We start from the raw sequence: 27,820 nt of genomic DNA on the forward strand, positions 1-27,820 counted from the left end.
GGGCCTTGCAAGAAGCTAGTGGAGGAGAACAGTTGATCTCCTCCATTCTGACCACAGCAAAAGCTATGAAAAATGGATGCGAAGGAAGGGGTACTGGAACTGGAGTACGCTGCCTTCCCAGGGCAAGCGTGTGCTGAGAAGATTTTATGATCTGATGAGAAAGTGTTTCACTTGCGAGGAAGGAGCCCTCTTGTCAGGCTTCCCCTTTCTTATGGCTGGCCTCACTGAAGAGGTTCTCCAGCTTAACTTACTTCTGAAATTGTACCCATCTAAAAACATGATCTAAAATGTCTCCTTACTGATAAATGCAACATTTGAAAACAATATTTTAGCCATTATAGTCTAAGAACTTTTCCCCAGTGTGCTACACTATGCTGAACCATGTGTTTTATGCGATTAGACCTTTTTGATGATACTATGTTTGCCTTTGAAGTAGATAGCCAGCTCCCTCTGGATTTAAATATACAGCATTTGAAACTGAGATGCAAAGGCTTTCTGAAACAATCGTATTTATGTCTGCTGAACATTTCATGTCTACTTTGTCAGAGAGGAGGAAGGTACAGTTCGCTGAGGTTCTTCTCCTGGTTTAAGTTTAATGTACAAGAAGGAAGAGGAAAGGAAACTGGAGCAATAGGCTCAGCACCTGCCCCTAATGGCATCAGACTTGCAGACAGTGCAGAAATGGAATTAATCTGTTGGTGATTGACAAAAAAGAGACACTGCCTATCTATTTCAAACGTATGGGGCAAAAAGATAACACCATGGCCTTTGCCAATAGCACAAATTTTAAATTAAATTAGAGTATTTGTATCAAACTTTTTTTTCCTTAAATCACATTACAAAATGCTTCTGTTTAAGGCAGATTAAATTACATGTGGGGTCTGAATACCACGAGGTCCAAACAACAAAATTACATTTTCAATTACATGGGCAGCGCCATGTCCGAAGAAATCACATTTCTGATCCATCAGCTGGAGAAACTGATTCACTCTGAGTCAATTCCTTCTGCCTAATGAGTCCAGCATGTTCATATTTTCCTTGCACCCTTGCCTCCTTCCCTTATCCTCCTAGTGCTGTGATTTGTAGCACCTGGTATCTGCTGAGATATAGCTATTGCTGCTTGTTTTGAATTCTGTTTTAGATGAGAGTCATCAGCTATGAAAGGACGTGTTGAGTTCTTCTTTCAAGGGCAGCAGAAGAAAGTTCTACTTCTCTCATGTTTTAGGTGTCTTTGCTCTGCTTCTCCATGAAATATTGCTTCATTCATTTTTACTTAGAGAGTAAAAATGCATATTTTTTCTCCTAGCATATTCTGTTTTCCTGTGCATGCTTGCAGGGCATGTCTGTTCAATGATGAAGCACTGGACTAGGTGATACCTGTTTTTTTGTTTACGCTTGATGGATGCCTATGCAAATTAAACCTTGTTTCTTTCCTCCGTATGAAATGATGGCATAGTCCACTGAGATCTATAGAGGAAAATTGCAATAGGAAAACTATCTACTATTTTCATTATACCATGAAAGAATCCTGCATGTACCTGAAATGTGACTCTTCAAGGTGAGTCTAGCAGCCTGAAAAGAGGAAGAAAATCTCCCTGCTAGACTGGAGGCTGTACAAGGTTTTCTGTGGGCCTGATCTACAACCCCTCCGTGCAAGTTTTGTCTGCCAGTTAAGCAAGGGCACCAGTTTGAAAGCACTGATTTCATGTCAATCTTTCTGACAGAATAGGAGGACTTTGCATTGAAGTCATGCCAGTAAGTGCCATCAGTCTTGCTGAACTCTGCTGAGCATGAAACCGAAGATGGGAGCAGTAACTTCCCAGCAAGGGAGCAGCTCCTGTCAGCAGAAATGCTGGAGCAAGTTTTCCCTCTGGGCTAATGAGTGCAATAGGTGACAACCACAGCAGAAATTCTTCTTCTATACCCAGACAAGATGCATCTGCTCTATTAGGGCAATTTTGCATTCTGTTTATACTATTTCCAAAATATATAGGGTACAGCAGGAAGGTTCAGGATCTGGCCCGTAAGCTGTGGACTAGACTTCTGATATATATGGCCAGCTATTGATAATTAATAACCTTAACTTTCTTGCTGCTTGGCAATTGCAATGTGTGCAAGAAAACTCAGTATCATAGAACGTGTGTGTGAGTTTTGGGTTTTTTTTTAAATATATTCTTACAGTATCTGGCTTGTCAGATGTTGTATTTTATGCCTGATGTTGTTTTGTCTGGCCCAGTTCTTACACCTTCTGCATTTGTATAGTTGGATGTATTGCCACTGTAACTGTGGATTCTTTTCTACTCTGAGATCAAGTGTGTTGGACACAACTGTTTGCTCACTGAGCTGCTACATGAAGCCAGGAATGAGAGAAAAGTTGTAGGATGGTGCAGTTACGAACAAATTTCTCCCCAGCACATTCCAGGCTCAAAGGGAGAAGGAGATGCTCTACTCCTTCATGTGACCATGTCTGTTCTGAGTGCTGAGACCAGCGGATGGAGCCTACCTCTTGGTATAAAAAAGGCTGAGAAGCTTGCAGGCCTCATGTTTTGTCATCTTGTTTCTGAATTGTGCACGCTTTTACTGTTGGTAGTTTCCTTTAATTATGTTGCTGTTAGACTCTTCTATTTTCAAGGAGACTAGGTTATGTGGTGCAATGAATACCCTCCTGGTATTTCCTCACCTATTGCATATCTGGCAGAAGTGTCTTTGTAGGCTTCCCATTGGAGGGTTAATAAAATCTTTCTCATTTAGCTAATGCTTCCTGGATTTCAGTTAACATCGTGTACACAATGTTTCACGACCGTCTTTCATTTAAAATTTAGAATCCCTTTTCTTTTTTTGATAATTGAAACCATATTTTTTCATGCAATTTCAGAAGACAGGCATCAATGTGAGATGGTTGTGGGCCAAATGGGATCACTCAATATCAATGTGCAAGACAAAGAACTGAGTAAAAGCTATGTAATTTGAAAGAGCCTCATTCCCTCCCTTGTCTTTCCCCACAGTTACTAGCTAAATCCACATGTTTCAGAAGGCATACAAAACACCTAGGAATTCAGATTATCTAGTTCAGATTTTCCTTGTTGCAACTTGTATCTGTTGACCCTTGTCTGTCAGCATGGCAGCAAGTTTGGTACTATCTTCTCTACAGCCTTCCATCCGATAGCTGAAGCCAGCAGTAAGGTGCACCCTTGGCCTTCCCTTCTGAAGACTGGACACATCCTGCTCCCTTGGCCTCCCCTTCTATGTAGGGTCCTGCAACCATAAAACTTAAGTTACAGATGTAGTCTTTCCAAAAGCATCTGGCTTGCTACGGTAACTGGGAGCCTTACTGTACCATGTTAATGTGAATCTATGCCCTTAGAAGCTTGATTCTTTTTCTCATCTTTTCCCCAGGGGAAGAGTTTTGTCTTGTGTTACTTGGTTAGTTTTGGTGGTGGGTTTTTTTTTTTTACCCTTTTTGTGTTTGGTTTTAATATTCCATTGTTTCTGTGCTGCTTATTGGCCTCCAGATCTAACTTGCTGGACCTAAAATGCCAAAGACTGTGACTTCTATAACTTTGAGTCCAGAAAGCTTGATATAGAAATTGAAAGCTATGGCTATGCTCTTTCTACCCTTTGTTTCACCACAGGTGATAAATTTTCCCATCAAAAGCTTCCCAGACTCCTTTGCTTGTGATATATGAAGCAGAAGGAACTGAACTTGCTCTTCCATAATTATATGATTATGCAGGCATAATAAAAATAAATGTGGCTCTGTGTTTACACAGTAGACTCAACACTTCTGAATCTGAGCTCACAGAGGGAGAAATTTTGTTGGATGAGAAGGTATTTTTACCATGAGAGAATGTTACAAAAACATACACATTACTTCCAAACATGCTTCTCTCATGTAGGTACAGAAGTCTCATAAACATACATTTGCAAAACATTATCTGTGCAATTAAATTACACCTTCAGGATTATTAGCCCCAGAATTTTCTTTTTAAACTCTTTTTCAAAGAGGCTGAAAATATTATTTAATGCTCATGTACTAACCTTCCCACAACAGGCATGAAGCGTGGCCTTCACAGGCCTTGAAGGCTGAATACAGCTCATGTGCATATAGAAATAATCGTGTGAAACTGTCCTCAGGGTCTTGTTTGCTATTGCAAAGAGATTTTCCTCTGGCAGGAGGCAGTCTGTATTGTGAAGAAGTAGGACTGTTCTCTGCATGAAGAGATCTGCCTACCAAGGTCTTGCAAGCTAATTTAACCTCTTTTCTGATTCCTAGATTTTGCAGAGTTTGTTTTTCTGGGTCTGTTCCTTACTGAGATGTCTTTGAAGATGTATGGACTGGGGCCAAGAAATTACTTCCATTCTTCATTCAACTGTTTTGACTTTGGGGTGAGTAGGCATCAGCTGAGTGGATGAAGTGCTCGGTTGCCCCATTACTGAATGGGGTTCAGTGTTGAAGGGTGAGTATGGGAATGCATGGGAAATGGCGTTGCAAGTGTGTTTCCCAGGGAGCAGTCGTCGTATAAATTAGCTGCAACAAAATACGTTAAGCTTCCCCTACCTATCATTTTTTCTTGAAGAAATGACAGGCAGGATTTTCATTTCTTTGGTGAGTTACAGGGTGTTCAGAACATCAGCACTGGAAAATGCTCTGATTGCTATTAGATTCTCTCTCTCGTTTAAATGAGGTGACTGAAAGAGAAAAAAAGCCACACATCTTACTGCTCTTTTTCCCCATCATGCATTTAATGGCTTTCCCTCAAGATACATAGCCAGCACTTTTCAGACATGACTTCCCAGAAGTAGAAGCCTAAACACATAATTAGGTGACATAAAGGCTGTAACTCAGATCCTTTTATTCTAAAGGTACAGGTTCTCTCTTTTGAGCTAAAACAATAGCTATAAAGTTTGACTAGAACAGGGCCCATTTTGATTCCATCTAATAACAAATGTTGTATATAGATGTTAATTTATCCATTAAAAGCTATTAGGCTATACTCTTTCCTCCGAGATGTTAATTCAGCTTTTCTTATCTTTAGTGTGGACTGTACACTGGATCCCAGAGCAGGCCTCAGGCTTTAAAGTCTCATTTCTTTAACTAAAGCAGTTGTGAAGCTTATGATGCCACCATGCCAATGAGCAAGGGAAAAACAGTAAGGTTCATTGGATCCTTCCTCCAGGCTTTCTCTCCAAGGTAGATTCAGTTTGTTGTTTCTAATCTTTATGTGCTAAGATGCTGAGAGTGATCCTCTTCCCCCATGGGGTTAAAATCACTGCTTCAGCACTGCTCCCATATGGTGAGAGGAGGTATTTTTATTTTTGGTAAGTGACCACTTCCAAATCCAAGACTACAGCTAGAGCTAACGTCTCTTTTTTGGCAGCGTCAGCAGGAAATCTCAGAGCTGGGGAGCTCTGAGATTAAACCAGCCACTGCAAAAGTCACCAGTGTCCAACAGACGGAGGTACTGTGGCAGGCTGCCTCAAGCGTGCGGCATCTCTGCTATGTAGGACCTTCCTCTCTGTGGCTCCTGTTGCAGCCAGTCGTGACTCAAAGCATCGAATAGCATTTTGACATTCTTTCAGGCTACGTAGCCTGAAGGATAGTATGCAGTCTCTACATTTCATGAGAGGAGGCCAGAGCACAAATAATTAGTAGTGCAGTATTGTATCTACATTTCTTCATTCCCTGAACATAAGACAACTGGATATCTTGACATTTAGTGTTGAGGCCTAATCTAAGAGCCAGAGAGGCTTCCCTCAGCTAAAGGCAGTCAACCCATGGCAAGGTACAACTGTACTGGCAGGAATGGATGTCCTGCAAACACTGGGATGAAAAGTGTGCCCACAGCATATAAGGGGGCTGACACCCAGCTTTCACTGAATTCAGCATGTGCTTAAAAACTCCAGCTTTGGACCCAGATCTGTGTGCTGGGTAAAAGACATTAGGCAGCCATGCAATATTGTCTAATTTTAGCTTTTTAAGGCATCGTTGCCTTGTTTGCGTTGTCTAGTGACTGATGCTAGACTGATGTCCTTCCATTATGGATTAGGTATGATCTGATATGCAGTATGGCCAACTTTCTCCCAAGCTGGCTGCTAATTTCTCTGTGTTCTTGTATGACAAATGCTCCTTCCACAACAAGAAGAACTTGTACCAGGCAGTCAGGGACTGATGATTTAGGAACTTTGCATTAAGCATGAAATAAATCTACCAGGTATTTCTGTCCTCTGTCATGCTATGGTGAGCACAGCTTTGGCAATGAGTTTGGCAGAGTGTGTTTCCCAGGAGGCAAGGCTGGATCTGTTGATCTGTTTCTAATTCTTCCTCTTCTAAATAATCCATTAGGATCCTACTTCCATCTGTGTTTTTTCCTCCTCACCCACCTTCCAACACTCTGTATTAATTCAGCTTTTCACCCCCACTGGAACACTACACAGTTCTGTAGTCAGTTTAGTTTGACAAACCATCAAGATGAAATGGTTCAAACGCAAAGAGAAAAGCCACGAAACAGAGCGACATCAGTCTAGGGAGGAATAGTCCGTTGGGGTCTTATGGGGAACAATTCCCAAGAGGTTATGTTGAAATGCCAAGAAAAGTAATTAACAGTGTAAAATATGGAGGGCCTGAGGAAAGGTTTTTGTTGATTCATGAGGGATTCCTCAGAGTGATATGCTGTGGAGAGAAGTTTTAGTTTCTTCTTTTTGTGATGGGAATGACCGGATGAGTGACTGTTGCACATCCCTTTTTTTTTCCACTACATTTTCTTGAAGCTCAAGGTACAGCATTTCTTGCAGAGCTACTATGAGCAGTGCTGTATTTTTCAAAAAAATGTCCAGGTTTCTGCTTGGGGCGGTGGGGATCTTTGAAGCTGCTGAGATTTGCACAGCACTACTTAGGTACTCGCAGATGTAGTTCTACATGTCGTGACTTTCCATTAAAGCTCCTTTCTGCAACAAGAACCAGCTGCTCGTTTGAGTCTGGTTATAATGTGTTTATAGTGTACTTTGTACAACTGGGGACATCGGTCTACATGAGCTCTGAAATGCTATTTTAATACAGATAATAACAGTAATTGGCAGTGAAATGCCTGTCTTTTCTTATTAACCATGCTGTAACCTATATTGATATAATTGCCCTTTCCAATTGTACTTACCCCATTACTATCTTGTCCTTTTGGTAATAGAGGGATTTCAGAGATTTCTTCATAGCTTGAGGTTATTCTCTGCCAACTTTACAAAACAAACCAATGAACCAACCTTAAAAAAATCCTTGATAAGGAACAGGTTGTTTTAATAAGCTAGGCAGAAGGCCTGACAGAAGATTGGATGTGCGTGCTAGAGGCTTTTCAGGATCTCTTAAGGGCTGATATCTTAATCAGCCTCCTAAAGATTCTGAGTTATGAGAAGTCAAGTGCTTGTGTTTGTAGCTGAACCAGTATAGAGAAAAAATATAATTTGCACTTCAAAAAAGGCTATTTTAAGGTAGTCTGCTTATTAGAAGATGAAAGAAACAAGCTCCCACCTGTGACTACCTATGTGTGTATCTTACTTCTGGATATTACAGATTTGCAGGGTTGGAGCCAGTTTTGTTTTGTTTTCGGGGAGGGAAGGCTAATTCATGATTTTGCAAATATGCTGATGGCCTTCATAAGAAAACCACTGTAGCCCAAGATATGGTTCTTCTTCTGGCCTCAGACTCTCTAGGAGCACCACAAAGAACTAAGCAGATGTTTTGTCTTTTTTAAACTGGATTCCTCTTGCAGGTGATTGTAGGAAGTATTTTTGAAGTTATTTGGGCTGCAGTGAAACCTGGTACCTCATTCGGCATCAGTGTATTGAGAGCACTTCGACTCCTGAGGATTTTCAAAGTAACAAAGTAAGTCCAGCTCCCTTTCTGCTTCCACTGCATTTTTAGCACCATATGAAAGTGTACATCACCAACACTACAGACAATAGTAGTGCTCTCCACGCTCATAAAATATATATATATATGTATATATACACACACACACACATATATATATATATATATATATATAAACATACATACATATATGTTCCAGCCAGCACAAGGTCTGCCTTTTCTAACATCCTCTTTGTGAAATGGCCTGAGTAAGCAGCGGGACTACTATACCTGCAGGATTGTCTTTCCTTTAGATGAGCTCTCTGGGTTTCTTGCAGTCAAAAGTTTAGGGAGTTCTTGAGCTGGAAGTTGCATCCATAAAAACTTTTAACAGCCCCTGCCCCAGCATTGTGTACAGCTCTGACTTTTTTTTGAACCCTTTCATAGCCTTGGGACTGAATTCAACAGTGTAGTAATGAGCTACATGAGAACATACTTTTTTTTTTTTCCTGCCTCCTTTGATTTTAAGTTTACCGCCCCAAGATCCCAGCAGTACTTCTTCATTTCTTGAGTTAAGAGAAAGAATTGATTCCTATTCACTTCTTAAGCTTTACCAATTTTCCACCTTACCTGCTGCCACTGTGGGAAAAAATTATCTAGTGATAGTTCCTTAAGTGTTTAGACCTGGTGAACTGCGCTACCCTGACTATTGCCGGATAACAAATCCTAAAGACTAAACTACTGTGTTGACATGAGAAGAGAGTGTGCTGCTGCTGCCTGTGCCGACCTGAAACGGAAATGTTTAAGGTTTTCAGTCTTGAGGGGTATGAAGTTGAATGTTCACTGGAGGTTGGGTGCCACAGGTTTTCACTTGTTCTCACTTTCGTGTGTTGTGTTAACATGTGCTGGTATTAGCAAATAGCTACCATGCAATTTATAAATCTATCTACAGCAATTTATGAAAGATTTTAAATTTTTACAGTGGAACTTGATCAAATATTCTAGAGTTTCTGCTCTTGTTTTTCTCTACACCACTACCTCCTCAGATCTCCCCTCTCTGCATCTTTCTTGCTTGTTCTTGGCTAGAATTGACCGAAGGAGAAATAAACTCCCACAAAACCAGAAAAGCACAGACAGTCACATATTTGAACAAAAGTCATTTGAAGAAACCAAGTACTTTCCTGACTATTCAATTGCACAGCTTTTGTTAGCTCCTTAGGGTTTAGCTGATTTACATCTGTCAATAAGTATGGAGATGCAGAATTCATGTGTGATGGCGTGTCATTTGACGAACTATGGGAGACGAGGGTGTGAAAACATTACGTTCTGTAAACGCCCAGCAACAGAAGGTGGGAGTCTGATTCAAAACCTCACTTAACCTACCTTTCGGTAGCGTATGTATGGAAAAATCCATGTTTTGTAGTAAGTGTGTAAGAATAAATTCTCAGCAGTTAATTTTACCTCAAACTACTAGGACTTATTATGTCTGAATGCGTATAGAACTCTTCAAAAAATTTGGCCTTTTTATAAGTTGAAATGGTCTCCTGCCAATTTTCACCTATTTTTTGACTATTCAGGATTTTAGCCCAAATTAAAGCACAATGAAGACTGTGCTATTCCTTAATGAAACAAATTGTCCAGCAAGCTGGATGCTGTCTTGCCGTTCAGGGTAGTGAGCAAAATTTTCATCATGTTGAAGGTGGATTTCCCTTGACCTAACTGGGTGAATATTTCCCCTGACATGACAGGAATATGTTCATGCTTTCACCAACAGGGTGGTCCTTCTCAGCTCAGATGGAGGATCTCTCAGCTGTGCTGGGCCACATTAGCCCAGTGTCTGAGCTGCGCTTCCTGATTCCAGCACAGTTCACAGTGGGGTGAAGTTTAGAAAGCTACAAAAGCAATAGCACTAGGCATGAACTTATTGCCCACCTGCTTTCCTGCCAGTCTTACTGTGAAAGCAAGACCTTACCCTGAGCATTTTTTAGTCGCCCTCTTCTGTATATTCCACAGCAGATTTTCTGTGAAACTTCCTGCCTTTTTTTCCTTTAATGTGTTCAACGGAAGACAATTGCAGTCCACTCTGCTTTGAATAATTGGAAGAATTAGGCCTTTTGATTCAAAGGCCTCTTCCTCACACGTGCCAAATCAGTGCGATGGCAAAAGGCAAAGCAATGTGCTGGTTATAAAGTTAAATTGCAGCAGGCCATAAAGGTCACAGCAGGATGCACTAAGAGGGAACACAATCCAAGAGGAACTGATTTTCAGAGAGGAAGACAAGGATAAAATAGCTTAACATGTTTTGCTCTTTGTCATGACAAAGCTGAATGGGGACTGACATCTGTAGGAATGTAACTCCTCATTATACCCTGGAGCTCTGTAATCAGCTGTGGTCTGCTACTGAAATGAGCAATGTGTGCTGAGCTATTCCAGGAAAGTCTAGAGCCTCCTCATGAATTTAGTATCCAATTGGGTTAACTGAGAGGTAGGAACTCTACGCTGTGCCACATTTTGCCTGAAGCCATTGTGTCAAGCAGGGGAAAAGTCAACATCATCAGCAAAACTCTTCCTCCTTCTCCAAGGAGGAAATTGCTAAAGCAGTTTAGCCCCTTTTACTTAGGAGCTAATTCTGAGTAGGCTTGATTTCATCTGTTCAAATTGAAGAGTTTCTCCCATGAGATCGGAATTTGCCATGAAACCCACTGTCACGGTATTATGGACAAACCTTTTCTTGGAACGAGTGCAGCAAGAAGGCAAGATCCTGCTCCTCTTAGCATTGAGCAGTCCACTGGCTGTGCCCGAGACATGCCTGTGTGTGGAAACGTGAGGCAGTTTGGTCCTCTCAGCTACACTGTGGGGAAAGAAGAGGAGGAAAGTGGAAACAAATAGAAGACAAAGGAGAGCATTTCTGCTTTTCTAACTTACCCTGTGAGTTGCTCTCTGCATGAGTGGGTCAGAGAGATCTGCAAGCCTTCTTCTGTCAGACACGCCTCTGTTCTACAAGGAGCAGCTCAGGTCATGGGTCTGTCCCCAAAATGCTGCTGGAGGATATGCAGAGCATCGAGGAGCAAGTTGCTATGGAAACAAGCCTCTGGATGGTGGTTCCTAGGACCAGGCAGGGGAAGAAGAGAAGTCATTGGAGAAAAAGAGAGAATTTGCTGGAAAAATTCCTACCCATGGTCTCAAATTGAAAACCATTAACAGTTGACATGTGAAATGGCTTTAAATCACTCATTTCATATTGCCTGTTCTGGCCCTGTTGTTCCTTGTGCCTGTTTGTCCAAAAAGAGATTGTCAAAGATCTCCTCTGCTTTAATAGCTATTTCTGCATTTTCAGATTCATTAGTTTTCCTAATATAAATGTTCCCTGCCTGTTCTCAGCAGGGCAGTAAAACAGGGTAAGAGTGCCATTTCTGAGGATGTGCTCAGGCTCGCTGTGGCTCTGTGCGCCTGCCCTGCCCTGTGCGCGTGCAGGTCGGGAGTGAGAAGAGATGAAATCAGGGATGATCTTAGGGAAGGGAGGGAGGTGGAAGGAAACTGAGCTTCGGTGTCCGGCCAAATGTGACTTGCTGTGTGCGAACTGGGATTCAGGCTGAGTCATTCCCTTTTGTCTTATTGGAACTCGCATCCCATATTCTCTGAGTTTTGATCTTCTGTGGTTTTGTGGCCCTGCACGCTCAGACTATGTGACCAAAATGCCCCCAGACTGAAGGCACCTATACACTAAAGATGCATAAGTGTGTGTTTTAAACCTTTAGAGAAATGTTTAAGCATCTGAATATGGGGTTCTGAGTTGGTTTGTGAATACAGGGCTGTCAGTGAGTTTATAAGTACACACTAATGAAGGTGTCCTGGCAGTGGGATTGGGGAAATGAGCTGTTTATTCCTAGTTTATGTCTTACCAAGCAAGGAATTCACAGTGCTCAGGTTCAGTCTCATCTTGATGATGTTGATACATCTCTGATCTTGACATTGCTGTTGACTGCTGTGCTATAGGGGAAATACATAAGAGAATATGCTGAGCGATAGAAATATATACCAGGGAAGGGTTTACTGAGAAACTGAGCCGACCAAACCCCCAGGGCTTTTCTGCAGGCACTTGCCCTACACTGATGGGCATGTGCTTGAGACAGCCGTCTCTGCCCTTGTGATTCTGTGTGTGATTTTACCGTGCAGTGAGCTGTATTTTCCAGTAACATAGGCCAAGTGGGGTGTTGAAGAACACCATCCAGTTCTCATCCCTTTCCGCCATTCCTTTTTTAAGAAAGAGATTGTAGTAGTTTCTCACCGAAGGCTCTTCTCCCACTAATGTTATCTCTTGGCTGCTCTAATACACAATGTAGATACTGGAATTCCCTGAGAAATCTTGTGGTCTCCTTGCTGAACTCCATGAAATCCATCATCAGTCTGCTCTTCCTGCTGTTCCTGTTCATTGTGGTGTTTGCTTTGCTGGGGATGCAGCTCTTTGGAGGACAGTAAGTTTAATTATTGTCCTTTCAGTGGTTGTTAGAAAGCAGTCACCTGGAATACACAAAGTTGGGAGGGACTGGAGGGCTCAAAAGATTCGCGTCAAGGATACAGGACCTTTTTGGCTCTAGGCTGCAGTTAAGTGATCTCTGCTTTTTATGAGACAAGTTCTTGTCTTGGTGTCTTTCCCAATAGAAGGACAACAACAAGGTAAAAACTGCTGCTTCAGCACTGCAGGCCAGTGAAAGACGTAAGGATACAGGTATATCTATTTCTAGGGCTGTATCCTGGCTAGATATGAATAGAAGACTTACCTCTTTAAGGCTGTCAGCTTAGCATCTTGGCATAATGTTTTTACAATTTTAAAATAAAAACAAAGCATACTTAGCATCAGGAAAGTTCTTGCTGGAGTATTGTATGTGTCTAAGAGCTGAATTCTTTCTAGTTACTGTAGTTCATAGCTTCTTCAGAGCTCCTATATCATTCTGTGATTCGCATGTACACCAGACCTCTGAAATATGATCTGAAGAGGCAGCACTTTTTCAGCTGTGAGGGGAAAGGTAAATTCTTTCTCTGTTAGCCACAGCAACAGGATTTTCTTCACCTGGAGTATTTTTCTTCTGGAAAATATAGTTTTGTTGAACCTGAATTTTTTGACTAAGACATGTCAGTTGCGATGAATTTTGATACAAGAAATTTAACAAGCTATTTAAATAAATCTTAAAATGACAAAGTTTTTTAAGAATGAATTTTCAACAACTTTTATTTTTTTAAAAATAAAATGACATACTAAGAGGGCAGTTTCGATTTTGAGTTTTACACTGGTGGATAGAAACTTCTGGAAATTGCTAGTCCCACAAATTATTTGAGATTTTGTTTATTCATTTGAACTGTGAATGAAAATGAATCTCAAAACATCACAATTTTCTCCAGCACCAAAATACAGTTTCTTGTAGTAGTTTTATTAACTATTTCCCCTCGAGATGCTATGTCCTCTGCTGCAGTTGCCTGGGTTATCACTAGGTAGGACAAATGTGCTCTGACTCGAGTTACAGGACATTATAAGAATGCAGCTGAGTTCTTTGTCCCTTACTGTTTTTGTTTGTGTTTCTTGCATCTCCCTAGATTCAACTTTCAAGATGAAACACCAACCACAAACTTTGATACCTTCCCTGCTGCCATCCTGACAGTATTCCAGGTAAAAATATTCCTTGTTCTAGGTGAATGTTAGCAAAGAAATTCTTGGGAATCTCTTCTTGCTGGTGCTGATCAGAGAGGTACCCAAAAGTCTGTGGAACTTAGGAAAGAAGGTTTTCCACAGTGGTCAATGAATGTATCATTAAAAATCAATGTTATGGAATTACAATTAGAAAAAAAAGATTTTTTTCTAGGGAATACATCTTGATAAAGCAGACATTTCAGTGGATAGCTTGAAGACCACGTGTACCTGTGAACAGTTTTTCTGAGCACCACCTCCCTCCCCAGGACTGTGTGCTGCAATGGCAACTACTTGCATGTGCCCCACTTAAATCTTCCTGGCAGGAAGCTCTGACAGCGAGCGTGCAGATGACCTGCTTCACTTTCTCCTGTGGTTACTTACTATAATTTAATGAGGAGAGTGGCCGAGCTGGCTGCAGGCAGTAAGGATATAATGTAGCATTTTGCACCATCATGTGTAAAGATAAGATAAGACTGGATAAGAATTAGAAACAATAGGGGAGCACAGAAAGAGGCGTCAGCCTTGGGCAAGTTCATGTAACGGTAGGGAAGGCAGGAGTTCTGGGGTATGTAAAGCTCAAATTTAAGAGCCTAATTTTGCAGCTGTTCTCTACATGCCTTTTTTTAACACTAGCTCAGATGTTTCACTAGAGAACTAGGGATGCTGCACCCTGCTTAATGGGAAACAGCAAGTAAACTTCACAAGTCTGTAGAAGACCTGCTTCCATCTACAAGAGCTGTCTTATACAAACTGTTGTGGGCTCAAGCTGAGACTTGACCCCAGATCCAAGCTTCTGTGGATTTCAGCTAGGCTTGAATTATGTATTTCAGTGTCATGTCCTGAAAAAGGAAGAAAAATGGGTTGACGACAACTTCTGAATTAGAATAGAGAAAGTATCTTAAAGAAAATGTGTCCTATGACCCTTGAGTAGGCAGCTTCACATGGATCTTGTTTCTTTCCATATGTGAAACAGGTTCTATAGTACCTACCTCACAGGATATTGGAAATCATGGTAGATTAATATTTGCATAATAGTTTGGTAGTCATCAGAGAAAATGCTTACAGAAATGTAAAGGTATTGCTGTAGAGCTGGAACTGAACCAAAGTCAGGCTCCGGATATGAACATCTGGAAATTTGGATGCTATTTTGATTTGGGACTATAGCCACCTCTTGAGAATACTTAGCTGAAATATTTCCTTTCTTTTGCTGAGATGAATGCTCCTGTAATACGGTGGCTGTGGGATGAAAGAAAACACTGTTGTTTTTACAATATTTGTATAGACTATCAAAGCTATGAATTAAACCCAACAAACTCATCAGCACATAATTAACTCAGTGTAATCTCAGTGAGGCATTGCAATAACCTCTGCTCCCAGTTTGTTCCCACCTCACCTGAGTTAAAAGCACTGTGTCAAGGCCCCTTCAAGCCAGGACAAGGGGGAAAAGTTGAACAGAAGGCACTTAAAAGTGCTTCAGGGAAGCTCTGGGATGTTGTAGGTATGCTGTGACATCCAGACCCTGTCTACAAGTTCAAAAGGGCCTGGGGCTTGCTGTGCTGCAATGCTAGGCATGGAGCTGGCTAACCAAGGGGAGGACCTGAGAGACTTGAGATGCAGATGAACCACAGGCAGCAAGGCTCTTAGGAGCCACAGGTCTGGGACAGGAGCCTTTTTGCAGAAGTTTGGTTTAGCCCTTTTTATCTTAGCAGACCTGACTGGGTTGTATGCCTCTGTCATGAGCCTCCCAGGACAGATTTTGTCTGCTTGGCAGCTGGCTGACTTCAGAATTGGGTTCAGCTGAGTCCCAGTGCCCCTGAAGTCCCCTTTATTGCATGTTTTTCCGTGGCTTCTGGCTCCTGAGAAAGTCTTTGTGAGCTGAATGACAAGCTGTGTATATATAATACAGACATGCAAACTAAATATGTATATATATATGTGTGTGTGTGTATGTGTATATACATATATATATATATATATATGTGCATCTATATGCATGAAAAATAAATTGCTATGTCTCCTTATACCAGAAGTCATTTAGCTAGGAGTATTCATAATATCCATACACAGAGACTCTATAAACCAGAAAGACCTCTATTAAGCATACATGCTCTGCTCCTTGGAGGCTGCTACTTAAATAATTAAATTGTGCCAGCTGCTAAGGAGTATACCAGTGATGAGTGCTTGAATGGATGAGGAGTCTTAGAGGCAGGATGTGACCAGACATGGGTTCTGCTGAAGGACACCTTGCTAAAGTCTGGGAGGCATTGCCTGCCTTTGGTTTAATGACCATGTGTCCTGTCTGCCCTAGCTGTGCTCTTTTCTGCCCTGCCTGTGAGCTATGGCAGACAGTGTGTTAAAGCGATTCTGTGTTTAGTGAGGCCCCAGTTCAGGAAAGCATCCACCTTTCAGGACAACCCTTTGAAGTTGTGCTTTACTGATTCCTGGCAGCTGAGTGTCTTCCATTGTTAATGTGCTCATTAGGCCATTAAGATTACATAGCAGTTTTTAAAAGTTGTTTTTATTCTATCATCTGATAGCTCCTCAGTCAAACCTACATATTAAATGCTGAGCTGCACTGGACAAAGTATTCAGTTTGGGAGCCAAAAAGCAGTTTTAGACCGAGGGAAAAACAAAGTATTTGGGCTTCACCTTCCTCCAGAGCTTTCATCCCTTTCCCCCTCTGCTGTGCTGTCTTTTCATCTTCTCTTGCAGACCAGAAAGACCTCTATTAACCAAATGAGCTCTGGTCCTTGAGGGCCACTATCTAGTTATTGAGGTAATTCCTCCAACTGATGGGGCAAATGGTGGGAAGGACACTGGGTCAGGTGTCCATCCTCTCCCCAGGGCCTCAGAGAATATCCTCAGTGGACAGTCCACTGAGTTTAGACCATTTTCCTACCTGAAAAAGTTCCATAAAACAACATTTTTTTTTCTTTAAGATTTTGTTCCACATTCAAACTAATCTATCTGGATTTTTGAAACTAGTCCCCATCCTGTTGGGTTTGTTTATGTGCGGCTTGTAATTAGTGATATACGTGACTCCTGGCCTTGTGCAGGACATAGAAGTGCTCCTATGAGTTTCTCTTTCAGTAAGTATTTATTCAGATAGAAATCACTTTATGAATATTCTCAGAAAGCATGAACAGTTGTAAATTCATGGAAATGATTTGTATACAAGTTTGTGAACAGTCTTGTGTAATTTAGTGCAGAGCTGAAGGTCTAATGGCCTGGTCCATAGCCTCAGTGACTCTGGTGTAAATCCAAAGCAAGTCCAATCGTGTGGGTTGCTCCAGGCTTGCACTGAATTATTTGAGGCCAGATTCAGTATTTAGGAAACAAGTTTGCATATGCACTATATGTGTTTGTGTATATACTTGTTGTCATCCTATTGCTATTATCAGGATCACCCCTGAAGCAAGAAATTTTCTGTCTATCAGCAGCTGATGGGTAATCTGGAATCTGCAGTTGTTAGTTATGTTAGTTTGCCCTTTGCCTATGGAAGGACTTTCTGCCAGGCTCTAATATCCACCTGCATATTGTCTAAACTCTGTAACTCTGTGGGAAGGGGAGTAGGCTTGCCCAAGGGGCTTGGTAAAGCCTTTTATCCCTGGAGATGAAAGGACTTGTAGTATAGAATCGTGTTCAGGAAACTGAGCGTAGAAGTCAATTTTCTTTTGTCTATAGGAAATGCCATGCATGGAGCTGTCAAAACTTTGTTATCTCTGCACAACCTGAAAATGGACAGGGAGAGAAATTTTACTAGGAATGCAAATGTAATGTTGCATTGCTGTTTTTGCATGGGAATCTACAATCAGGAGGACAACCAAGGGCGGGCAGGACCTGATACAACTCTTCTCCATTGTTAGTGGTCTTAAAGTCCCTTGCTCCTCCTGGCATGCCGCATTTACCTCATTTCAGAGGAGTCCTGGCACAGCACATGTGTTTATGGATGTCACACAACCCCTATCCATGCTGCAATGATGACCCAAGGCTGGGCACTCCCTCCAGTTTGGCTCCCTCAGCCTTCTCAGAGGTGTTAGCTGAGTTCAGCATTACCCATTTTTCCTGTTTTTCTGCAATCATTACCCTCCTTTGGCTATGTCAGAGCTGAAGGACACCAGACTGTGTGGGTGTGTTGAGAGCACAGTGCCTGTAGTACATCCATGCTCTACGTAAGAGAGCAGCAAAAACTGGAAAACTGCAGCCAGTCTAGCCAAGGGGCTCTGATGTCCAACACCGCAGTCTGACACACCAACTTGCTCATCTGTTTTCCCCTCATAGGTCGGTCTTGGATTGTATCTAACTGCCTAGGTCCCCAGGCCTTTCCTAGCTTGTCTTTGTGTCACCATTCTCCTTCTCTCTCAAATGTCACTGTGCAGATCCTGACAGGGGAAGACTGGAACGCGGTGATGTATCACGGGATCGAATCTCAAGGTGGGGTCCACTCGGGAATGTTCTCCTCCATTTACTTCATCGTCCTGACGTTGTTTGGTAACTGTATCCTTGCACGCTGGTTTGTGTTAGTGGCACAATGTGTCCTGCGTTCTTCCCCAGCACTTAGGGGTGACCAGCCTGGAGGGTGGAACAGCACTGGAGAGGGACTCCTGAATTATTGGTTCTATCACAGGGCCGGGCCTGTGGACATGGGCATGCTCAACTGCACTTTAGCTGAGTTAAAAAGTTACCACTTGTTACTTCTCTAATCCAGGTACATGCTCCTTAACTCTGAACTGCTACAAGTATCTAGTTTATTTTATATGCTTCCCCCTCATTATGCTTTAAAACCAGATCATTGCTATGGCTTCACTCATAGAACTGGAACCAGCAAGTTTAAAGCAGGCATATGCAAGTTGCCCATGTCAACATGTTTAACCAGCTACTGATAATCCAAATACCTTAATTTGTCTTATCTCTCTACAAGTGCTTAAAACTTGACTCCAGATCTTCACTTTTGGGCTCTGGGAGTATCAGGTGATGTTCCAAAATGATGTTCCAATTGTGAAAATGTTCGCGATTTTCATATACGTGGAATCTGTGAAAGTTATTTTATTCTGCTTTGTAATGAAAATCTGTTGAGGGCAAACAGGAAGCTGGGAGCTGGCCTCCCCTAGAAGTTCCTTGGTGCCTGCTAGGGCCCCAATAGCACATTCTGTGATATGTGTATGTCCCCAGATATCTCTGAGACTGCAAGAAAGTAAGTCAAGAGAAGCAAGGATTTGAAAGAGAAGGTGTATTTTATATAGATTTATATAAAAGCAAGTAAAGAGATTCTCAGCGCTAAAGCTGTGTGTGATTAGGAGAGCCAGCACAGCATAATACTAGTGATGGCTCTATCCCTGCTTCGTGGTGGTGACTACTGATGAGATGGCATTGTACAGCATCGCTCTTCTTAACTAGCTAGAAAATTGTTAGGATGAGACATTTGCATGTTGAGGATATAAGCTGTCTGGTGTGAAATAGAGCATCCTTGCAAATGGAAGCTTGAAAACTCTTGTGCTTTTGAGGCAATTTACCCGATTTGTTTATTCTGTAAAACAGGGATAATATTGCTGAGCATTGCAGATCTATTTGAAAGCTCTCCATAGGGTTTCCCAGCAGAGTCAGCCTTACTGCCACTTACAGTTCCTTGTGGTCTTCTTTTACTATGAGTCTTATTTGGGCTAGCAACGTTGGCTAGGTAGCTCCTATGAAAGGGGAAGGGGAAGTTGAGGACAATACTTTCACTGAAGAGTTACACATAGACTTGTTCATTCCTTCAGCTGGGGGTTGAGATAAAAAGATGCGGGGCAGAAGCATGCATTGACTGTGAAGCAGGACTCTTGTCCTTTGTCTTGCATGAAATCTCCCCATGAAGCATGAGAAACCATGACAAGGAAGAGCAGAGCAGACAGCATGCGAATTGTACTTGTCGCAGAAGTGTGTCTCTGCGGAATTTGCTCCATTAGTGTGGACTGTCAGAGCAACAGTGTGAAACACAGACTGGTTTGGGAGCAAGTCTCAGACATCCACCTCATGGCAGGCAACATGCCCCCTTCTAGAAACATGAAGCTTTTAAAAACTGGGTCAGTGGAGAGCTGGATGGGAGGGAGAGCTCTAAATCCTCAGGGCTTGGCATTTGAAAATGAGATTAAGCTATAAGCAGGCCTGACAGCAGGGCTGAGAGAGAGAGACTTTTAACTTTAGAGAGTGACTGAGATCCAACATTTTTAAAGGACAGATTATAAAATCCGTTCTTGCCCCTTTTGGTAAAAGAGGGAGCTTCTCCCTCGTCTATTAGGTTTCATTAGAAGAGGAAGAGCAGGGGAGAGTTCAAGGGGAGGAAACAAGGCCCCATTTCACCTGTTGCTGGTGCAATGGATTTGGTATTTGCTTCTTGCTGTGGCAAAAGCAATGTGGTGAGCCAAAACTGTACACACACACCCCCCTGAACATCATCCTGGCATTCTGCCCGAACATCGTGCTGCTGCTGCAGAGAGGAAGGAGGTGGCTTCCTTGGAAACTCAGCGTAGCCTCCTTCAGAGTCAGTGAGATGGCTGATTTGGGGGAATAGACTGCCAGAGGAGGTGAGGAGTGTTTGAATGTGCTGTGTTCTTGCAGCTGGGGGTGTAATACACTTGGCAAAGCCGTGCAAACTCAGGCTGCTGTAAACTAGAGCAACCCCTAGTGCTGGCCTTACTGGACCAACCTGCCTTTTCTATCCTTTGTCGCTCCTGTGATCTTCACACGCAGCATGAGTTACATTCATCCCCTTGCTAGGGAAGTAAGAAGACTTCCCCCCATACCTGCTTCTCTATAGCAATTTGCTTTCACTCCTCTTGAAATGCATCTGAGACATCAGTGGACCCTTTGCACCTCCCTGCCATCTATAGCTGTACACAAACACTGTAAGGGGAAGCCTTGAAATCTTCTATAGCAACAGTTTTCCTAATTTGATGTTGTTTATCTGTGAAATACTTCATCAAGACAGAGAGCAGACCAGATGGTAAAGGGTTAGTATAAAATAATATGTTCTCTATATGAAGCCCTTTGCCATGATTGACTGACGGATGGACTTAGCAAACCCTATCAGTGTCATTTTGCCTATAAAGAGGACCTTATGCTGCAGAGCAAAACCGTGCATCTATCTAAGTTCCACTTGAGCTGGTGGATGGGTTCCTAGGAAGGTTATACCTTGGGGAGTGCATTTTAAAAAAAGTTTTAGGGAACTAGCTCTTTCAGTATTTATTATTTGCAGTGGCTTTCTTTATTTCTCCTTTGAGTGCTTGGCAGTCAATGCGATCGTGGACTCCAGAGCCCTTTAGAAACTCAGCTGCAGCTTGTGCAGGATAGTCCCCGCTGCCTGCAGCCCTTCAGTGCAGCCAGACTGAGCCTCTGGGCACGGGGAGAAAGAAAAGATGAGAAACCATTTTATAACCTTGCAAGTTGATCAGAGAAAACTTCTTCAACCACTTCTTGTTATAAACCTGAAGCTAATCTGTGGAGATTTACATCCTTGTAGGGGACTCAGAGGTCTGAGCCAGGTTTCCTTTGTGGAAACTGGTCAATCTGAGAGCCCCAGCATGATTTCAGAGAATTTGGGAGTGCACTTCTGCATTGTGCATGGCCATATTTGCCTTTAAGCTTCCTGAGGCTCCAGGCAGGAGAGAAGAACGAGGTTAGAGTGTGTCTGCAGAAGGCCAGGGCTGAGTCTTTTTGCTCTTTGTTTACTGTGAATATAGCAGCAATATAGCCACTGATGTCTGTGCTATTTCAAACAGTATTTCAGTAAGGTCATCGCGTCATGGCTGCGTTTCACTGGCTACGGTTTTGATGCTGAGGGTAAGCTGACCTGTGGCTTGTGTTAAAGTTAGCTGCCAAAATATAACATCTGAATGTCTGAAAACAAATTTCAGTTTTGCCAGAAGAAACATAGTTCTGCATTTTTGCAGAAAGTAAAATACCCATTAGCAGTGCTGCTGCTACAGTGTCACAATAACGTTAGGAAAAGGCAAGTGCATGGCGGGTAAGATGTGTGTTAACCCGACATGTATTTTCCTGGGGAGAACCCTGTAGCCTGCATATCGGATGCCCTATCGAGAGCAGACCTGCACTGGCTGGCTCACCGTTTAGCTACAGTGTGAACTGTCTTTTCTACTCTAACTTGAGATTTAAACATTATAGTCAATCTGATTTTCACAAACATTGCAGCTTGCAGAACCTTCAGAAAAGCCTTAAATATATGTTTTTTACATAATGGATTTTTTTTCAGGTGTCGAGTGTGGAATCGCCAGCAGCCCTCCATATACAGGCTTTCAGTGCAGCTCCGTTTCTTATATGGGTCTTCTCATTTTTATTTTCTCACATCACTAACATTGAAATTGGTTTCCTAAGCCCCATCTGGAAGGCTGAGCAGCAGCCAAGCAAAAGGCATTTCAGTTCCTCTATTGGGGTGGTTTTATTTTCATTTTTTTAACATCAGCATTTGGTGAGCTCACTTTTAAGAACTTAGAAGGACTGGATCAAATCTTTTTTTTTTTTTTTTTTTTTTTTTTTTTTGAGAAGGAGCATTACTGATCTTAGGCCAGCTTGCAAAATTTGCTCTTTTTACGCAGGAGGGATTCCTTTCCCCTCCGAGAGCTGCTTGGGGCTTTTTAGTTGTTCCTCTTCATAAAGAAAGATGTGGTTGGGTACAGTCTTCCCCTGCTTTGTATTACAACTCGGTTGCTTCTTTGAATCAGTTTATATTTTCAAGGGACTTTGCAAGCAAAAGATCCAGAAGTTTTGTTTTTATAAGAAGGAGATCTCTTATATTATATTTCCAGTTCCACAAAGTCTGTGCGGAGCCAGATTTCTGTGTCTTAAATGGTTTGATGAAAGTAGTATGATTAGAGTGACAGCAGGATTTGGCCCATTTTCTAGGAAATTACACTATGTCTGTATTCATTGTTATCCTGTAAATTGATACATCTGTTGGGGGGAAAAAGAGACGAGAAGCCCCTCATGCCAACCCCCCCCCCCCCAAAAAAAAAAAAAGAAAAAAGAAAAAAAAAAAGAAGAAAAAAAAAAAAAAAGCTCTGCAGAAGAGCCTGAAATGAAATGCAGCAAATGCTTAGAAAGTGCTGGCTTCCCCAAGTGAGGCCTTGACTGCCTTTTACCTTGTGCTGCAGCGTGAGAGAGCCACACTAACCACAGGCTGCCAGGCTCGGCTAGCGAGCAAGGTTCGAGAACCTGTCTAGGTTATGAAGCCTGAACCAGAGGCTGGAGTTTGGATGATATTTGGGGAATTCCTGAGCTCTGGGAAAGGGACAGAGGGACCTTTCTTGGGCAGAAAATCCCAATTCTACCAGATTTCATCTGCTTGGAGATAGATCAAAACAGCTTGGCCAGTTAAAAATATATGTGTTTCCAGTGGTTGATTATGTTACACGAGACATTTTCAGCATGGGTGTGTAGGAAGCAGCAGTAGGAAGATAGTTTTATTAGTGAGACTTTTATTCCCTGAGCAGGAGGCTTGGAAGCATTTCTAACACATTGGAAGCACCCCAGAGGAAGAAACCCAAACAGCCGTCATTGCCTGGGACTGCAGCAGTGCCTGCAGGCCCTGGTGGCTCAGCCTCCGTGTCTAACACTCTGACCTGGGAAATTAGAGCCCCCTGTTCCAGTTTGCAGTTAAAAGGAAATGGAGAAATTAATATCTTTGTAAATGAAAAGTTGATGGAGCTCTTACTTCAGCCAGTCATTCAGGAGACAGCAGTGTGGGTGGAAAATCATTGTTTCAGCATCATTTTCTTTCCCTTTTGCTCATTATTTGCTGGCTCAGTGGGTGCTCTCACCTATGCTCCCTGCTGTCCTGCCTGGACAGAGGAAGTAGCAATCAGTGGGGGTTACATTTCAAACCTCTTTCAGACCCAGAGCAGTCATCTGCACACAATAAAATCCTCCTTCCTGTGTTACTTCAAGAAGAAACATGATGACTTGGCCTCTGGCAGCAGAAATGCTGGAAGCCCCTTGGGTTCCAGCCCCCATGGGGCTTGGCAGCTAGGATGCTGACAGATCCTAAACTCTTTTGTCCTGTAGCTCCCTGGTTGAATACAACTCCCTACTTCCTACTGTCATGAGCAAAGACTCCAATTTTGATAGTTATCTGGGCTCTGGAGACATTCGTTTTGATGGTAATTAGAGACATGGGTGTCTGATTCTAAAATTCTTGATCAAATTACATTTGAAAGCTCTTAAGAAGAAAAGCAAAGAAGCCTTGAGCTGATAGTTTGGGCAAATCTCGGTCCCTGCCTTTCCCAGTAAGACTCCCAAGAAGCTTGACTGGTGGTGGGTGGTGGCTTCCGAGACAGCACTCTGCCTGGATGTCGTTGGAGCAAAGGGTTTTCTTGAGATGCGACGATTGTCATGATTAGCCCAGAGTCAATGAGTCAGCCTGGCACCACTCCTGGGTCCTCTTGTTTGATGAGAAACCTCAGATACCTCCTCTGAGTAGTTCTCTGAGAAACGGAAAGCAGTCAGAGAGGCGCCTAGGCCAAGGTGTCTCAGAATCTTATTGTGGGTTTAGCAATGTCCTGCTAGCTCACTCCTCGCTCAAGTGGATTGCCTTGCTCTCTCCGGCATGCTGCCACTGCAGCATTGTTTTGTACCTCACTTCCAACCCGGACCAAAACAGGGAACGCCTCTGGTTATTTTCTTTTGGATTGGTTATCTGCCTATAACTCCTGCAGTCTTTTCACTCGACTTATTGAGAGCTGTGTCTGGTCCCAAACTCATGTTTTGCTTTGCTCTAGTGAGGACAAAGGCCAGAGAGTAAATACACGCAAGATCATCTTCGTTATCATGTATGTTCATATTTAGCACAGCAATGGTAGAGCAAGCGAGTCTTCCATCACTAGGTAATGTACAAGAGCAAAATGCATTTTCTCGGACAGTAGCTTAGACATGATTTTACTTTGCACACTCTCCCTTGGTATGCAAAACTACTTGATTTACAATTTCCTTTGGGCTGTTTTGTAGCACATAGGTGAAATAACTGTAAGATGTGTGAAGGGACAAGTAATAGCTAAAATCATTAAGGGCCAAGGATAAAAATAATAAATGAACTAATAATTGTAGGAAAATCTTATGTTCTAATGTTATTAACTTCTATAATAATGCTGTCTTAATAACACAGGCAGAGAGATCCAGGCTAGTGTGGGTATTGGTCGTATAGCTGGGCTAGCATGCAATTTGGCCCAGCCTAACAGCTTGTTTCTCAGCAAAGCTCATTAGCTCGAGTGGAGAGTCCTGCTAACAGGCTCTTCTGCAGTCATGCTCTGCATGATACTGCAGGATTCAGGAAGAAGGTATCAGCAGTGATCTAATTGCCATATTGACTTCAATGTGATAAGTCATGGGAGTTTACTCCCACTGATGTGCAACACAGCAGTGACATAGGCTTAACTTTTTCATGATAACGAGTGTATAGCTATGTATTTATATTATGCGAATGTTGTCTTTAGAATGACTGATTTCCCAGGAGGTGCTGGTTGCTCTCTAATTAAGAGAGGAAAACAGAAGACAAAACCCCTGTATGTACGGGCATGGGTGTGGATTTCCTAGAGAGAAGGAACAGGGACTTTTGCATGTTTTAATACCACCTTAGGATCCCATATGAATTGCACTTATAGTACTGTAAAGGCCATCTGTTCAGCATGTGAATTTATCCCCGCTGGGACATGTGTTCTGGTGAAGAGACAAACGTCCAATACCTGTTATGCTGTAGAGTTAGGTCCTGGCAAAAGTGAGTGAATTATAAATGAAGAAAAGGAAACAGTGGTGCAAAGGGTCAGTCTATAATATACTGAAGATTGTAAGTGGGGAAAGCAGGGTACTGGCAGCACAGGAGGAATTATTTAGTGTATTTATTGTGTGAAGATTTTTCCTTAGCTGCTCCTTGAAAGATACACTGCTGAATGTCTTCTTGGCTATTGCTGTTGACAACCTTGCAAATGCACAAGAGCTGACAAAGGTATGTATAAGATTTCTGTTTCCTCAAACTTCACTAAGTGCTGGAGCATATTGTCTCCCTTCTCCCAGAGTGACTGAGATTTCTTACATCCCCCCATCACCTCCCCAAATGCACCCAAGCTTAGACCGCAGCTGCTGGATCTGCAGTGCACCTTACCCCCCTTCAGACACCCCGATTTCCTAAAGAATCTGTTCATGTGGTATATGTTTACAAATTGGCATTGCTGAGTGCTTTGCTGAGGAGTTGGAGGTTTACTCTTACTCACTTTGGCTTCGTTATAGAGGGTTGTTTCCGTGAGCCATCTCGTATTCTTTAGCTTTCTTTTATCGTGGAGTGCGTAGGGGGCATTTTCATGTTGCTACTGTGCGCAAGTGCGCCGGCATTCCTAGCATCTGCAGTTTTCAGGAGCCGAGGCAGAACATCTAAAGGGTTTTGGCTGATTCAGTAATATATTTGAGGCTTAAGAGAAAGGAAATGCAGGTGTCATATTGCTGCTTTTGCTGTTTCATGCTAATGTTTTGTACCTTGCTGAGTTTCGGGATGAATCAAAGAATTAAAATTCTCTAATCAACTCCTTGGAAGCAACTTGAAGAGGTTATTGTGAAATTTAAGTCAAGATGTTAAAACATTCCTGCCTCTCACCAGGTGCAAAAGAAATCTGAGACACCAGCCAAAGCACGGGTGGAAAGCCAGATTCTGACAAGAGCTGGCAGTGACAGTAATGTAGCTTTACTGTATGCTCAAATTCATACTGGAGCATTCCTTATGGAGAAAAAAAATGTATAACCTAAATACTGGGCAGGAAGTAGCCCAAATGCTCTATTGCTTTTGATTTCTTGTTGTAGAATGTCATGTTTATAAGGCAGCGTCAGATTTTGTTTGCACATTTCTGGCTTGTTCTCACCAAGCAGATAAAAAAATATTCACACGTGGCTGTTAGGCTTGTCCAATTGTTATAACTCGTGGTGACCCGTTAGTTTAGAAAGGAGCCCTGTGTCCATCTTAGCATTCATATTTCACAAACTTTAGCTTGTCTACTCCTTATAGGGCAAGAAGGTGCTTATTCAGCAGTTTGTAGGGATGCTTTCTCTTTAAAGAACTGCAGTAAAGTGCAGTAGTTCATAGAGACACGACACAGCTGCTGTAGCAATTCAGGGCTACTCAGAAATTTCTCATTTCCTCTCCCACGCTGGCTGCTGATGCTTGAAGACCAAACCAGCTAGCTGTTCCAGGGCTGGTACAAATGTCCCCATGTCAGCGAGGTCGCCCGTTCTGCATCCCTCCTCTGTCGTAATTCAGCTCAGTGGTGTGCTTAGGGTGTCCCTTGCTCTACTGGGCAAGTCTTTTCCCTTAGAGCCGCTCAGCTCCTTCTGTGCTTTCTAGAGGCTGCAGAAATCTGCAGCTGGAGGTACATACCTTCTTAGCACTCCTTAGCAGGAGATTCATGGTGCAACCCTTCCATATGTTGAGAGATCAAGCCCAGCACAGTTCTTGGAGAATGAAGCTCATCCTACTTCTTAATCCTTTTAATGCTTTCTTCTGAATATTTCAGCAGCTGTCTGGGATGGTTAGAAACCTGACTGTTGATGTTTATAAAATATAATTAAATATTGATGGATCCAGCAACATTGCCAAATCATAAAGCTTCTTGTGAAACTCTTTCTTGCTTTCATTTTCTTTATGATCCCCCCCAGATCACTGGGGCTTTCAAAAGAAGAGGAAAAAAGATAAAAGTAATTCAATTATATAGCATACCTGATGAATTGAGGGATTTATTGCTAAGTAAATATGATCATTCAAAATCAAAAATGGCCTGGAGATATAATTAAGTTACTCTGGAGTCAGTTGATCTCAGGAGATTTTCTTGACATTTATGCTGTAAAACTAATCAAGATCAGCACTGCATATAATGTGGGAAAACTATAAGCAGCCTGCAACTGCTTCTATTTTGGAAAGATGGAAAGCTTTCCAGCTAACCTTCATGTCTGAAACATTTCAACCAGCACTTCCAGTTTTGGATATAGAATGAGACTTAATTTATCATAGCATTTGAACATTTCTTGGTAGTTTTAGCTGGGCCTTGTGACCTATAACAGGAAATATTAGAATTGCAACTATATTTAATTTCATCATGATCATGTATCTGTTACAAAACTCACCAGTACTTTGGAATGACTCATTTTAGGGCAGAAAACAGCAAAAAAGTCGTCTTTGCTTTGAATATATATCAAGAACCTATTTTTCAGCCTCTACCTTTTCCTCTCTCCCTTCCCAGGTCTCTCTCTTCCACCCTTCTGTGCTAGCA

At 42.2% G+C, this 27,820-nt stretch overlaps 1 protein-coding gene across 1 annotated transcript in view; it reads left to right on the forward strand.

The window, feature by feature from the left end:
* Positions 1 to 27,820, forward strand: part of CACNA1B (calcium voltage-gated channel subunit alpha1 B) — a 306,587-nt gene that overhangs the window by 175,174 nt on the left and 103,593 nt on the right. Inside the window, exons 13-18 of the mRNA XM_062591211.1 lie at positions 4,274 to 4,386; positions 7,761 to 7,873; positions 12,184 to 12,315; positions 13,433 to 13,505; positions 17,906 to 18,023; positions 25,448 to 25,515. Of these exons, the coding sequence (XP_062447195.1) occupies positions 4,274 to 4,386; positions 7,761 to 7,873; positions 12,184 to 12,315; positions 13,433 to 13,505; positions 17,906 to 18,023; positions 25,448 to 25,515 (617 nt within the window). The remainder of the gene's footprint in view (positions 1 to 4,273; positions 4,387 to 7,760; positions 7,874 to 12,183; positions 12,316 to 13,432; positions 13,506 to 17,905; positions 18,024 to 25,447; positions 25,516 to 27,820) is intronic.

The sequence above is a fragment of the Rhea pennata genome, chromosome 18 (assembly GCF_028389875.1).
Source record: "Rhea pennata isolate bPtePen1 chromosome 18, bPtePen1.pri, whole genome shotgun sequence".
Classification (NCBI taxonomy): Eukaryota; Metazoa; Chordata; class Aves; order Rheiformes; family Rheidae; genus Rhea; species Rhea pennata.